Source organism: Pelodiscus sinensis, chromosome 27, assembly GCF_049634645.1.
Source record: "Pelodiscus sinensis isolate JC-2024 chromosome 27, ASM4963464v1, whole genome shotgun sequence".
In the NCBI taxonomy this organism is placed as follows: Eukaryota; Metazoa; Chordata; order Testudines; family Trionychidae; genus Pelodiscus; species Pelodiscus sinensis.
The window spans coordinates 12305853-12318988 of record NC_134737.1 but is presented as its reverse complement, the minus strand read 5'-3'; the positions used below and the strand labels follow the sequence as shown (position 1 = coordinate 12318988).

The 13136-nt window shown below is 52.3% G+C and overlaps 1 protein-coding gene across 2 annotated transcripts in view; it reads right to left on the bottom strand.

The window, feature by feature from the left end:
* Window positions 1–1657: 1657 nt before the first annotated feature.
* DEF6 (DEF6 guanine nucleotide exchange factor) overlaps window positions 1658–13136 on the bottom strand; it is a 49149-nt gene continuing 37670 nt past the window's right edge. The window contains exons 7-11 of one of the 2 annotated variants that reach the window (XM_075910415.1): window positions 11497–11795; window positions 10550–10716; window positions 8521–8719; window positions 6714–6804; window positions 1658–6180 (exon numbers count right to left, since the gene is read on the bottom strand). In XM_075910415.1, coding sequence (XP_075766530.1) covers window positions 5969–6180; window positions 6714–6804; window positions 8521–8719; window positions 10550–10716; window positions 11497–11795 — 968 coding nt within the window. In that variant the 3' untranslated portion in view covers window positions 1658–5968. The remainder of the gene's footprint in view (window positions 6181–6713; window positions 6805–8520; window positions 8720–10549; window positions 10717–11496; window positions 11796–13136) is intronic. The other variant, XM_075910414.1, reaches the window with a different exon arrangement.

The following is a 13136-nucleotide window of genomic DNA, read 5'->3' as shown; positions in this document are numbered from 1 at the left end:
AACAAAGACAGAGAAGTGTTACAAGTGCTGAGCTGGGCTGCTGAGTCCCTCCTGAACTGACCCTGCCGTGTACTCCTCCTTCTCCAGCTGTGTTGTACCCCCAGCAGGATGCCGCTTTGTGGATCAGCTTTGGGGCTGTGCTGACTATATTTGACTGCTTTGTGTCTGGCCAGCGGTATGCACCGGAGGGTCTCAAACCACTTTTCAACCAGTGTCTACATAAGCCCTGGGAGGTGCGTATTCCCCCTCTTTGACAGAAAAAGGAAAGTGACTTGCCAAAGGTTGTGCAGTGAATCGGTGGCAGAACCAGAAATTGCCACTCGTGTCCCTCACATCCCATCCCCTGGACCACATCTCTCCCAGAAGAAGAAATAGCACCTGGGAGTCCTGCGTACCAGCCCTTGCTCTGACTAGGTGGATACGTACTTCACACCCCTCTATACTGGCAGCTGGAAAACACGTAATAGCAGGGCTAAGACAATGAGAGCTGGAGCCCCAATGTGCAAGGCAGGTGCCTCTTCCATCTGCACCTTGGCTGTGTGCGCTCGGATCACTGCATCCATTTCCCATCTTCTGCAGCTCCAGTTCTCTGCCTTAGCTCCAGAGCTGCTGCCTACACCTCCCTCTCCCTCCTGACACTCCTCCCTTAAAGTTGTATGGAAGCAGCAGGGCAAGTTTAATGTGGGAGCCCCCTGGCGTTTTGCACTGTCTTGCTTGCTTACATGTGACCCTTGCATTCTAAGGCTTTGTCTACACATCACAGTTTAAAGCGCACTCTGTGTAAACCACGTCCAGTAGTAGCTAAAAGTGCTAAGAGCCCGGCTCCCACCACCGAAGCCTGGTTCACACTGGCACTTTACAGCAGTGCAACTGGGTAGGTGTGTTTTCACACCCCTGAGCCAGAAGTTCCAGTGCTGTGAAGTTCCAGTGTAGACTTGGCCTTAGTCTCTGCAGCAGCTGATCACGGCCCCAGTATTGCTGACTCGGCCTGCCGTCAAAGCTCTTTCCGCTCCGTGTCCGTCCCACCAAACCTGGGAGGCAGCACAACCCAGATGCCTCTGAAGTCAGCTGCTGATCAAAGGAAAGTGCTGATACAAGCGCTGCCTATTTAGTAAATGCCTGTTCTAAGGTGAAGCAATGAACTGCTAATCTCTTGTGTTGCCTGGGAGAAGGCTCCAGCTGCTGACAAAAAAAGTGATTCCCCTTTAAAAAAAGCAACAAAGGGGGAAATAAAAGGAGTTTGAGACAGATGTTCCACAGCAGGATGGTTTATACTTTTCAGGCTCAATTTTGGAGGGTGTAAATCACGTGCTAGTCACTCGGTCCAAGCCAGTGGGAAAGTGAATCTCTCCATGAGCAGTGACAGCTGCCTTTTCTTCCTGGGCTGCGACCGGCTCTCTGCAATTTAGAGCCCAGGTGTGGTAGGGTACAGCCCTTACTTACCCTGGATGATGGAGGCCTTGAGAAATGCAGATCAGCACAGAGATAGTGTGAAATGTGGCTGATGCTGTCTCTGAATTGCCGGTCGAGTTTAAGCCGACATCCTTCCCTGTTGTTTACAGGCAAAGTGAGACTCACCTGGGAAAGCCCCTTGGGTAAAGACAACGAGGAGTCCGATGGCACCTTAAAGACTAACCTGTATTTCCCACCAACGCCTACGCCCAAATACATTCGTTCGTCTTTAAGGTGCCACCAGACTCCTTGTTATTTTTGCTGAAACAGACTAACACAGGGACCCCTTTGAGCCTTGGGAAACGATTTCGAAGTCAACCGCCTGTCACTCTTCAGGCTTACGAAACCTGAGGAGCTCCCCCCGGTGGACTGATTAGTCCCTGCAGAAGAACCATTCACTCCCCACCCTGACACCTCTGCCAGGTCACTCTCCCCTTACGGCCCCCTGCAGCTTGTGGGCATTTTCCTTGGCAACAGACCAGCCACCCCAAACAGCAGCTGCTGCTTGTCTCTAGAAAGCATTCGAGAGCCCAAGGCAGTCTCCTGCCTGCCAATGAAATCCATTTGCCAGGTCCCGGTGACCCTCTGTGTTTCTCTACCCGCCAATCTGAGCATCTTTCTCTCCACCAACCAATGCCTTCTGTGTGAAAGACCCCAGGGCCTCAGCAGGATCTGCTCCTGCAGGCTCTGGTCGGTTTTAGTTCCCCCTGAGGTGCTCTAGCTGGGACTCATGATCCAGGCTGGGTGAGTCGGTGACAAGCACCCCGACCTTTCTGAACTGGAGTGGTGCGGGGGGGATGCTCTGGGCCCCTGGCTGCATGCAGAGGAGTCCCGGTTTGGAAAAGCTGCAAAGCCCCTTGGCATCAGACGAGCATGGTCATTTTGTGTGGCCAGGACAAAAACAGGGCAGACGATTCCTCTCCGGTGTTCCCTGTAAGCTGAGTGCCTGGACAGTCACCCAAGAGAGATTCAAATACCGCCCAGCTGATTGGCAGAGTACCCACAGATGGCAGCATATGTCTCTAATGGTGGTGCACATCCGCACATACCACAGTGCGCATCATAACATTGACTCTGTACACGGATGGAAAAAATTAAAGGGAACATTGAATCCTCCGCCCTCTCTGGTGCTTTCCTATTGAGCGTGTGTGGTGTTTTAACAGAGGGGCCACTCAGCAAAAATCAGCACGTCTGCTGACACACACATTCTCTTTTTCCAGAGACAGCTGTACAGCCCCACCCCAACGTAAACAAACCTGCCGCAGCCAATGGCGTTCCTTGCCCGGTGTTTAATGAAAGCACACTATTAAAGGAACAGCATTACCATGCATAGTTCTGTGGGAAACTGCCGAAAGCAGCTGGAGGTAGGAACCAGATTGCAATTTTACTACCCAACTGTGCAGCGTTCCAGAGCCCTCCCTGGACTGAGTCCGACCCAGCATTTTACAGCATGATCTTCTCTTTGTACCAGCTTCCCAAATGTTCTTTATCTGAGCCGAGGCCCTGTGCCCGGTGCAGTAACGCTCCCAAAGCCAAAGGCTGGTAGAGCTGTATTTCAGAGGTGCTTAGGTGCTGATGTCAGCACTTTCATAGCAAAAAGGCTTTCAGAAGACTTGGCTTTTGCTCCGATTCCCCCAGGGAGTCAATGAGTTCATGCAGACAACACAAGGGAAGCTTTTAGGAAGTCCCCTGAATGTGCGACAGACAAACGTGGCGTTTACGGATCCAAGTGGACACAGAAGTCAATGGGAAATGTTTCCGTGCCTTCAGTGAGCATTGGCTTGTGCCCTTAAGCAGGCAGAGCCCTGAAATACAGATGGCTGGACAATCCTGGAGACTGCGGGCCTACAAAGCTAGGTAGATGTCCAAGCCATTTAGAAGCCTCCACTACCATCATATCTGTGCACCTCAGTCATTCATCTGTTGAGCTGCCCAGCACCCCTGTGAGGCAGGGTAGGGCGGTTAGCCCCATGGCACAGGTGGGGCACTCAAGCCCAGAGGGAGGCTAAGGCCCAGACCCATAAAGGTATTTAGGCTCCTCATTTCCATTGTTTTTAGTTAGGAGCCTCATTGGATTTGGGCCCAAGAGACTCACCCACGGAGATCACAGCAAGGGCTTGAAGCGAGCTCTCTGCCCACTATCCTAACCACTGGGACATCCTGCCCGCCTCTGTCTCTAAATCAGGTGCAGCATGGGCAGTAGCAGCATTCCCTTAGCCTAGCTCACCAACATGCCCCCATGCAAACCCAGAGGGGAAGGCCCCACAGGGCAGAGAGGGGAAGTCAGCTGCGGCCCCCAATTCAGTACCTGTGGCCGCCCCCCTGGTCCGACGGGTCTCGCCCAACTCCTGGAACTCAAAAGGGAGGGGCACAGCGACCGTGGAATAATTACACCCAGCTCTCTCTTACAGAGCTTTAGCTCTCCAATGCTTTGCAAGAAGAGGTCAGTATCCTGAGCCATAGCACGCCGAGTAGCTGACGTCTGGGAATGCCTGCCGCGATGTGGCTGGTTATAGTTTCTTGACTCTTTTCCGAGTACAATTAAGGCCCTCATGGGAGGAAGACCCCCTGGAAAGGAACACACCAGGAGAAGCCAGGGCTGCATGCAGGAGGCAGGAGATGGAACAATACATGGCAGATGCCCAGGAATGACCTATAACAAGACTTGTTTCTTAAAGAGGAAGAAAGTTTCTGTTTAACTCTCCTTCGAAAGGGGTTTTCTTTCTAAAAGCTGCCCCCGAGCAGGTGCATTTCGGGAGCTCCAGCTTAGAACCAAATCTCAGAATGAAACCCAGGAGGGGCACGATGATTGGGTGCCAGATCTTCCCCGTGGCAGTCAGAGCATGAAAGCAGCCACTCTTTCCCCGCAGCCCCCAGCACGTCCAAGCAGGCATCGCTGGGCTGATGCACACCAGGGAATGGCAAGCCAGATTTATGGTGGCAGCTGCCAAACACTTAGCGCTTTGCTGCGGCTTGTTCATCTTATTCATGTGCCAGCCTACTCCAGACAATCTCTTATCAGATGCATTTATTCAGGCGGAGTCGTACGTAGGTGTCTCCAGAGCAGAGTGGAATATGGAATCCTGTTCAGGGCTAACGCTAATTAAATGTTCTCTCCAGGAAAATCATGTCCCAATATCTTCCTTTGATCATCTTTACATCCTTGCCAGCGTGTCCTAGCATTAGCTCCCTCTGCCCAGCTCCCGGATAAAACCAGACAACTAAAGGATGGATAGCAGCTTCTGAATTGCACAGTAGTGACCAGCACTATGACGGGCTTACATGTTCTTTCTAGCTTAAGCACCTGTTGTGGTGCCTGGCTGGAATTCTCATGCATCTGCATGGAAAGCCCCAGGACCATTCTCCTGGTGAAGCTATTCCAAGCAGCATCAGCAGAGATCCACACTAGGATGCATCTTTCACAAGCTGCCCCAGCCAGGAAAACATCCTGAAATGCATCTAACTCATCTCCCATCAGAACCAAGAGCAAAATTTCCACTGGCAACTTCACTGCCAAACCCTCCACAGCATCCCCACTCTACACTCACCCTCGGTACAGGGCCTGCGCAAAAGGAAACAATGATCAGCTTGTGCCGTTTTTCTAGGGTTGACAATGGATAAAGATGCCGGAGGAGGATTTAGTTTTAAGTTAACCGTTCCCTGCATTCGAAGTTCAGAGCTTATCTGCTCTGGAAGACCCTAGAGAAAGAATGAATGAAACTAGGATACCACATGAAACAGGAGGCGTGTGAAAGGGGAGATTTACAGTCACATTGTTTAGAAAAAAAAAAAAAAGCTTTATTCCCGGTTCCCCTTAGAGAAAGCACATCTTTGTTAAAGAGCCCCATCCTGCCCCTTCTCAAGTGAGTTCCACAGCTCTTCCTGGAAAAGGAGGGAAGATTTGACATTGCTGATAGTTAAGGTAAAAAAAAATAAAAAAAATCCCGAACTCCTTCTCAGCCGTCTTTACAAAATAAGCAAAACAGGGCACAGCTCAATTTTTCAAGTCTCTTGTGGACATCATCTTTACAGGAGCCATGCACTTGGCAGCTTGGTGTGCCAGACAGCAGTGGTTGTAACAGCAACAACTGGAAATCCTAACACCAGGGGTGGCCAGAGCAGGGTCTGTGGGTCAGCCAGTCTGTAGGATTCTACAAGGCAATTCACAGCCACCTTTGGCTTTACTATGAAAGGCAGCAGGCCGCTCACTTCAAAACATAGCACAGCATGCTGGGAGTTGTAGTCCCCCAGTCTTGCACTTACGCCACACAGATAGTAGAAGCTGCAATATCTCACCAAGTCAGGCGTGGCCCTGGGTCTCCTGGCAAGTTGCAAACTTTATTTGCACAGTGTCCTAGATGCTTTATAAACATCCCCTATAGAATCCTTACTTCTCTCTGGCATGTGTCTACAAACTGCCATGTCTCCATCAGAGATTACTGCATTGACTACTCGCGCTAGTCTGAACATCCCACGGTGCCTACAGTTCTGTTCTGGGCTCTGCCATGCTGCTGAGCTAGTTGGAGGGTTCTGCAGCTGTGGTGTCCATGTCAGAAGATAGCGACAGCCTCTTGGTCTCTCCATTGTCCATGTTCTTCTTGCTTTCTTGGCTCTCAGGATCACAGTGCTTCTCTTCTGATCTCTGCCTGAGCTTGAGGGACGATTCCCGCCTGGCGAGGAGAACGGGCGGGATGCTGGGGAATACTCCACTTGCTGTTGTGCGCTTCTCTGGGAACAGACGCAAATAGGTAATTATTTCCCACGGCACATCCATAAACCTCTCAATGTCCCCGTAGCAGCATAATGTAGCAGCCATTGCTCTCATAGCACTTCACAAACTACAGTGTATATTCTCACTTTACCTGCTCCTGAAATGCAGCCACTTCTGGGGTACAGCCTGGTAGCTGTTAAACAGCACCAAGCAACACTAGGAAGTGAAAGAAGGGGCAGAATGCAATTCCCTCCCTGTCCAGTGGCTAGGAGATTCAGTTTAACCCCCCACCCGTAAAAAGGGACACAAACTATCTTTAATAACCACGTGTTCTTAGGATTTTGCTTGTAAATTCCATGCAGAAGAGGGCATCTCCAACTCCCCAGTGCTCCCAAGCATGTTCCTGGGAAGTCTCCCATCCAAGTCATGACCAAGCTCTATTCTGCTTAACTTGTGAGAGGTGCGAATATTCCAAAGCAGCATGGCTGCAAAATAACAAGCTGTCACAGGAAGGTATATTTTTGCCCCAAATCCTAGCCCTGCCTCTCACCTCCTGGCGCAATGGGGTGCATCAGTCGATTCATCTGGACATTCCAGTGCTTGACATTGGTGCTGGCTTGTCGGAGCTTTCTTTGGGCCGCCTGAAATGAACATGGGCAGGTAAAGGGGAGGGCTAGGTTGGATATTAGGAAAAGCTATGTCCCTAGGAGAGTGGGGAAGCACTGGGATGGGTTCCCTAGGGAGGGGGTGGAATCTCCATCCCTAGAAGTTTTTAAGTCCCGGCTTGACAAAGCCCTGGCGGGGATGATTTCGTTAGGGTTGGTCCTGCCTTGGGCAGGGGGTTGGACTCGACGACTCCTGAGGTCTCTGCCAGCCCTGGGAATCTATGATTCTATGAATGTGCACGCAGCCAGCAAATCCACCTTGCCCTGGACCAGCTGTAGAAAGTTCCCATCCCCCTGCCCAGAAACTGGACTTTAAACTTATCCTGCCTTGGAGAACGGAGATTGGTCTGAACTAGGGGTGTTAATGGTTATCCAGTAAGCATCACCCGTTAACCAGTACTCCTGGGAGCAGCCCCCTCCATCTACGGGCCAGCCATGGGCAGAGGGGTGATCAAGCCCCGCCAGATCCCCTGCATTGGGCTGCCAGCTCCCAGTCTGTGTTGGCTAAGAGCCAGCAGCCCCCACGGTGGCCTGGGAGCAGCTAAGCGGGAGCAGCACCTGTATGTTGCTCTAGCCCAACCCCAGCGGGTAGGGGGCACTCCAGCCCAATTGGAGCAATCGTCCCCTCCCCCCCGCCCTGCTCACCTGCTCTTTAATTGGTGCCAACACTGCTTTTAACCAATTCAATGGGATTTTCCATCCCTAATTTGAACTATCCCAGTTTCTGTTCTGGCGGGGCTTGGAGCCATCACACGCCCGGCAACCACAGGCCAGAGGGTCTCTGATTTGTGAGATAGTCCTGAATAGTCCTGAATGGGGTCTGCAACTGCCAGAACACAGCTCTGCTACCTTCCCCTTCCTAGCCAGTCAGCTCTTTGCCACCCTGGCCCCGCTTTTTCACTGCACCCATCCCTATGCCGGGATGCCTTTGCGAGCCATAAACCTTCCACTGTTGCCCTCTGAGCAGCTCTGGCCTCGCTTTCCCACCACCACGTGCCACACATGCAGATCCTGCCAGACAGATAATCAGGGAATCATCATGCAACATGGGAGCAAAGGAATCCCGTCTCCGGGATTTGCTGTCCCACCCTTAGCCCTCCAGTCTCTGGCCGCTCCAGCAGATTTCCCACAGAAGAGTCTGCCAGCCAAGCTTGGTGGGCATGAAACTTACAACCCCCAATGTTGCTCAGGTCAGCCTGGGAAGTTTGTGTAGCTGAAACAACTCCTCTCAGATGAGAATGTATCGCCCCTGCAGAAATATCTGGAACGCTGCCCATCAGAGCTCAACCGTCAGCTCCTTTGACAGGGAACGGGAGCACTTAGCTGCTGCAGCAACGGGCATATTTACATCTGCTTAGACAGGAGAGATTTTTCCTGTTGAAAGCCATGGGCCCGATCTTTCTGGCTTTGCCAGTGTTTACATGGGTATAATGCCATCTATTTCAGTGAAGCCAGTTCACATTTACAGCAGGGCACACGAGAACAGGAACGGGTCCCATTTCTCTAGTATTATGAAGAATCACATGCTAAAAATCAACAACGTGCTCTCCTCCAAGAAGAAAGCTCTGATTTCCAGACTAGAAAAGCCGTCCTATTTCTTTGCAGCAGGGAGAGAACCCCAGAGTGAGTTTGGTGAATCTCTCTTGAGGGTATTAATGGCAGACAGGAAGGCCGGGCTGGTACCATGCTCACCATCACATCCTGGTCTACCCGCTGCCTGTTCTCTCTCACTTCTTCCAGCTGCTTTTGGGCCTCCTCCAAATATTTGCTCTTGTTTTCCATCTCCTGCTTAAGGACCTGCTTCTCTCGCTGGGTCCTGATGATGTATTCTTCCTGCTCCTCCTTCAGCTTCATCAGCTCCTTCAGTTTCTCCTCCTCCTCAGCCAGCAACCTTCCAGGAAAGAGCAAGAGGTAGTTACATCCCACTCTCCAAGCGTTCTGTAGGTACCAACACAGCCAACCTCTAGGGTTGCCAGATATTTTCACAAAAAATCCCGGACATGGCAGGGAAAAAAAATTGGTTGACCAAAAAGCAAACAAAAAAATCGGGAGATAAAACTTATTAAGCAAAAAAAAAAAAAAAAAAGGTCGCTGCATCTTTAAATTCCCGCCTTTAAATTTACATGTCCAGTTTTTTCTCTGGACAGAAGATGCAATTCCGGACTATCCGGGTGAAAATCAGACACCTGGCAACCCTATCAACCTCACTGTGCACGGCTCAAGGCTAGTCCAGGCCCAGCAAAGCCACTGGGGGACTGGCTCCACTCTTGAGCTCCTTCAGCGGGAACGGATGTAAGGAATGGTGTTGGGATGCTGGTGGGATGGGATACCTGCCGGGAAGGCTCTGAAAGAAGCTATTTCCCCAGTCTCCATCTCTTCCAGGGAAGGATGACGGGGAATAATACTGTGGGGTCGGCAGCAGTGGGAATCAAACCTGCCATCTCTGGATTTAAATGCAGGAACCTTGATTGGCTGCTCTCAAAGAATGAGCTCTGTTGAGCTGTAGCGTGCGCCGCAACCTCTCTCTGTGGCCCAACCACCACTTGGTGGGGGAAAACATCACAGTGTCTGGATGTGAGTTCAGCGCCAGCCTCTCCCAGCAGGGGGCACTAGCTGTGCGAGAGCACTAGCTGTCCTCCAAGCCCAGCTGATCTGTAGTGCTGCGTCTACACTGCAGGGTTATTTCAGAATAAGCTGTTCCGGAATTATTCCAAAATAGCTTCTTTTGAAATGCACATCTACGCTGCAGGGAAGCCTCAAAATGAGTCCGAGGCCGGCTTCCCTAATGGAGACGGGCTCTCTCGATTTAGACCCCCCGGGAGGAATAACTTAGAATGGCCCTGGCGAGGGGCTATTTCGAAACACGCTTACACACGCTATTTTGGAATGGGCGTTATTCTTCGTAGAATGAGGTTCACAGAAGCCGGAAGAAGCCGTCTTATTTCAAAATTATTTCAAATTATTTCAAAATAATGGAGTTGCTGTGGAGACGCTCGCATTGTTATTTCAGAATAACAGCCGTGGGGAACCTTTTCTGGGTCAGGAGCCGCTGACCCACAGAAAAAAAATGAGCTGGGGGGGGGGGGCGCACACAAGTGAGAAGCAAAAAAAAACAGCCCAAAAAAAATCCTCTCTCTGAGGTGGCCCCTGACTGAGGACTGAGAAAGAGAAAGACATTCCCCTCACACAACAGAGCCATGGGGGCCCAGGAGAGTAGATTTATTCCATCCCTGTGGGGCGATGGCAGGGGTGGTGGGGCTGGAGCATCAGTGTGTCAGAGTCTTGGAGCCGGATCCAGGCAAGCCAGCGGCCTCATGCGACTCCAGGGCCTTAGGTTCCCCACCCCAGCTTTTGAGCACTGCTGCTGAGGAGCAGGGGAGCCGACAGGATTGCTGGGCCCCGAGCAAGAGGGCTTGGAAGGGGCAGGGCCTCAGGCAGAAGGAGCCGCCGCCTGCAGTGCTTCCCTCTCCGCCTAGCCAGCCCTCAGAGCCGCCTGGACTGAACGCCCCCCTTTCCCCGCCAGCCCTCAGAGCCGCCTGCAGTGCGCTTCACCCTTGCCCCAGAGCGGCTCTCGGAGCTGCCCGCAACGCACTGCACGGTGCTCCATTGAAGGGCCCCGGCTGCTGCAGTAGCCAGGTTCCAAGGCAACTGCCCTGCTCCCTCTCCCCCATCGGCAGGCCTGCGAGGAGTCAGTAGGAAGGACGGTATATCCCAGGCATACCTGGCCTGTGCGTATCTCACTGACTCCTCGTCGTGCCGCGCCTTCACCTCCTGCTGCAGCGCCTCCTCGAGCCGCTCCTGCATCTCCTCCAGCTCCATGATCCGCTTGCGCTGCCGCTCGGCCTCCGCCTCCTTCAGAACCATCTCAGCCTGCATGGAGGCGCGAGCCTGGCGCGGCGGGGAGGAGACGGGGATCAGCATGGACCGCGCGCAGCCCGCACCCAAATCCAGCTCCCCAGGGGGAGACAGCTGCAGTCCCTAGCAGCTCGGTGGGGCGGGGTGGTGACAGACCTGAGCCCTCTAGAGAGAGGCAACAGGAAATTCATCCTGCTCCCCAAAGATGTGACATTGCTGCCCAGCAGATCTTCCTGCTGAACCGGGACTGGACTAGCCTGATGGAGACTGCCTCTGGTACCACCTGGATACACCAGCTGAACCACAACAGCGCCCCAGACTCCACGGGACGGTGAAGCCCTGCATGTCCCCCACCAGCTGGCCTTCCGGGCGCCTGAATTTCCATCTGCCCTCACGAAGACGCATGGCACAACTGCAAGCTGAGCCCCTTACAACGGGGAAAACGGAGGGGTGAGCTGCTCTGGATCCGAGCCCCGCTCAGCAGTCCGGGGCTGCGAAAGGAATAGCCAAGCTGCGGGGAAGTGCTCCCAAAAGAGGGATTTCCAAAAGCAGGGAGAGCCCCAATGCAGCCCTGATGAGACGCCGCGCTCAGAGGCCTTTGCCTGGGATGGTCTGTGCCCGGAGCCAGGGGCTGCTGCCCGAAGGGGTCTGGAGTTTGCCAGTTAAAGGACCCGTGAGGCTGTAACAGGGGCGACCCAGATTGCTACAAGCGTTGGGGGCTCTGGTGAGTGACAAGGGAGATCGGGAGAGAAACCGCAGACCTGCTCTAAAGGAACCCCCCAGCAGGGACCCACCCCCGCCCTCCCTGCCAACCTGCTCCGCCTCCTTCAGCTGGATCTCCAGGGTCCTCTGCATCTCCTCGTGCTGGAGCCGGCGCCGCTGCTCTTCCTCCTGTAGCAGCAGCTCTGCCTGCCGCTGGGCCTCCTTCAGCAGCTCCAGCTCTTGCAGTTTCCGCTCCTTCTCCTCCTGCAGCTGCTTGAGGCGCTGCATCTCCTCCTCCTTGGCCGCCTTCCGCCTATCCCGCTGCTCCCGCACCTCCCGGCGCTTCTGCTTCAGGTCCTTGTGCAGGGACTTCTTCCCCTCTGCTTGCAACCGGATAGCCGTCTGAATGGCTGGGAGAGAAGGAAGAAAACTCAGCAGGGCCACACCCTGCTGGGCCATAGATCCAGCAGCCATGTGGCCAGAGTACTATGAGGATGAGACACGGGGGGTCTGGCAGACAGAACCGGTTTTCCCTCTAATTTCTTCCATCTGTGTGGAATAAATTTTGTTCTGTGCACTTAGGCATGTGAGGATGTGCACCACCAATAGAAACACATGCTGCTGGCTCTGCTAATCATTTGGGAAGCCTTTGAATCTCTCTTGGGTGGCTGCCTAAGTGCACAATTTACAAGTTACACTGGAGAGGATTCCTGGGTTCCATCCTCATCTGCATTGCAAGAGTGCTAATTACTGAGCGACTGTGAAGCGCTAAGCATGGCAGCCCTCGTATGGCTCTATATGCCCACAGCCCCCTTCAAAGCATCAGCTATTTGCCATGGGGTGTGAGTCAGTCCGATTAAAGTTACCTGATTTGCAGCAACATGATGTGGGAAAGTCCAGCTGCCAACTTCAAATGACTGGAAACATTTTGGAAAAGGTGTGTGGGTCTGAACACAGGGAAATGGGCACCTGGACCAGCTGGCCAGGCACTAGCAGAATCTTGGGAGAAGTTTACAAGCAAAGCTGGTTAATAGTAAAACCCAGCTCTTTCCATCAATAGAGCGCCAAGCTCTTTACATTATTCCCATTTTACAGATGGGGAAACTGAGGCCTAGCAAGAGACAGCAACTTGCCCAGCAGCGGTCAAAAAAACAAAAAACAAAAAACCACCAGAATGTTGGGAATCATTAAGAAAGGGATAGAGAACAAGACAGAGAATATCTTATTGCCTCTAAAAATCCAAGGTATGCCCACATCTTGAATACTGCAGGCAGATGTGGTCACCTCATCTCAAAAAAGATATCTTGATACTGGAAAAAGTTCAGAAAAGGGCAACAAAAACAATTAGGGATGTGGAACAGCTGCCATAGGAGGAGAGATTAACAAGACTGTGCCTTTTCAACTTGGAAGAAAAAACATTTAAGGGGAGATATGACAGAGGTCTATAAAATCATAACTGGTGTGGAAAAAGTGAACAACACAAGAACAAGAGGTTACCAAATGAAATTAATAGGTAGCAGGTTCAAAACAAACAGAAGGAAGTATTCCTTCACATAACACACGGTCAACCTGTGGAACTCCTTGCCAGAGGATGTTGTGCAGGCCAAAACTATAACTAGTGAAGTGAAAGTGTAACTACGTACATGGTTAACCATCCAGGTTATATGCAGGCTCCTGGTATGCGCGGGGAGCTGGCTTAAAAGCCATCTCCCCACGTGCACTCGTCCTGGGAAGCTGCCTGTCCCCTCCCC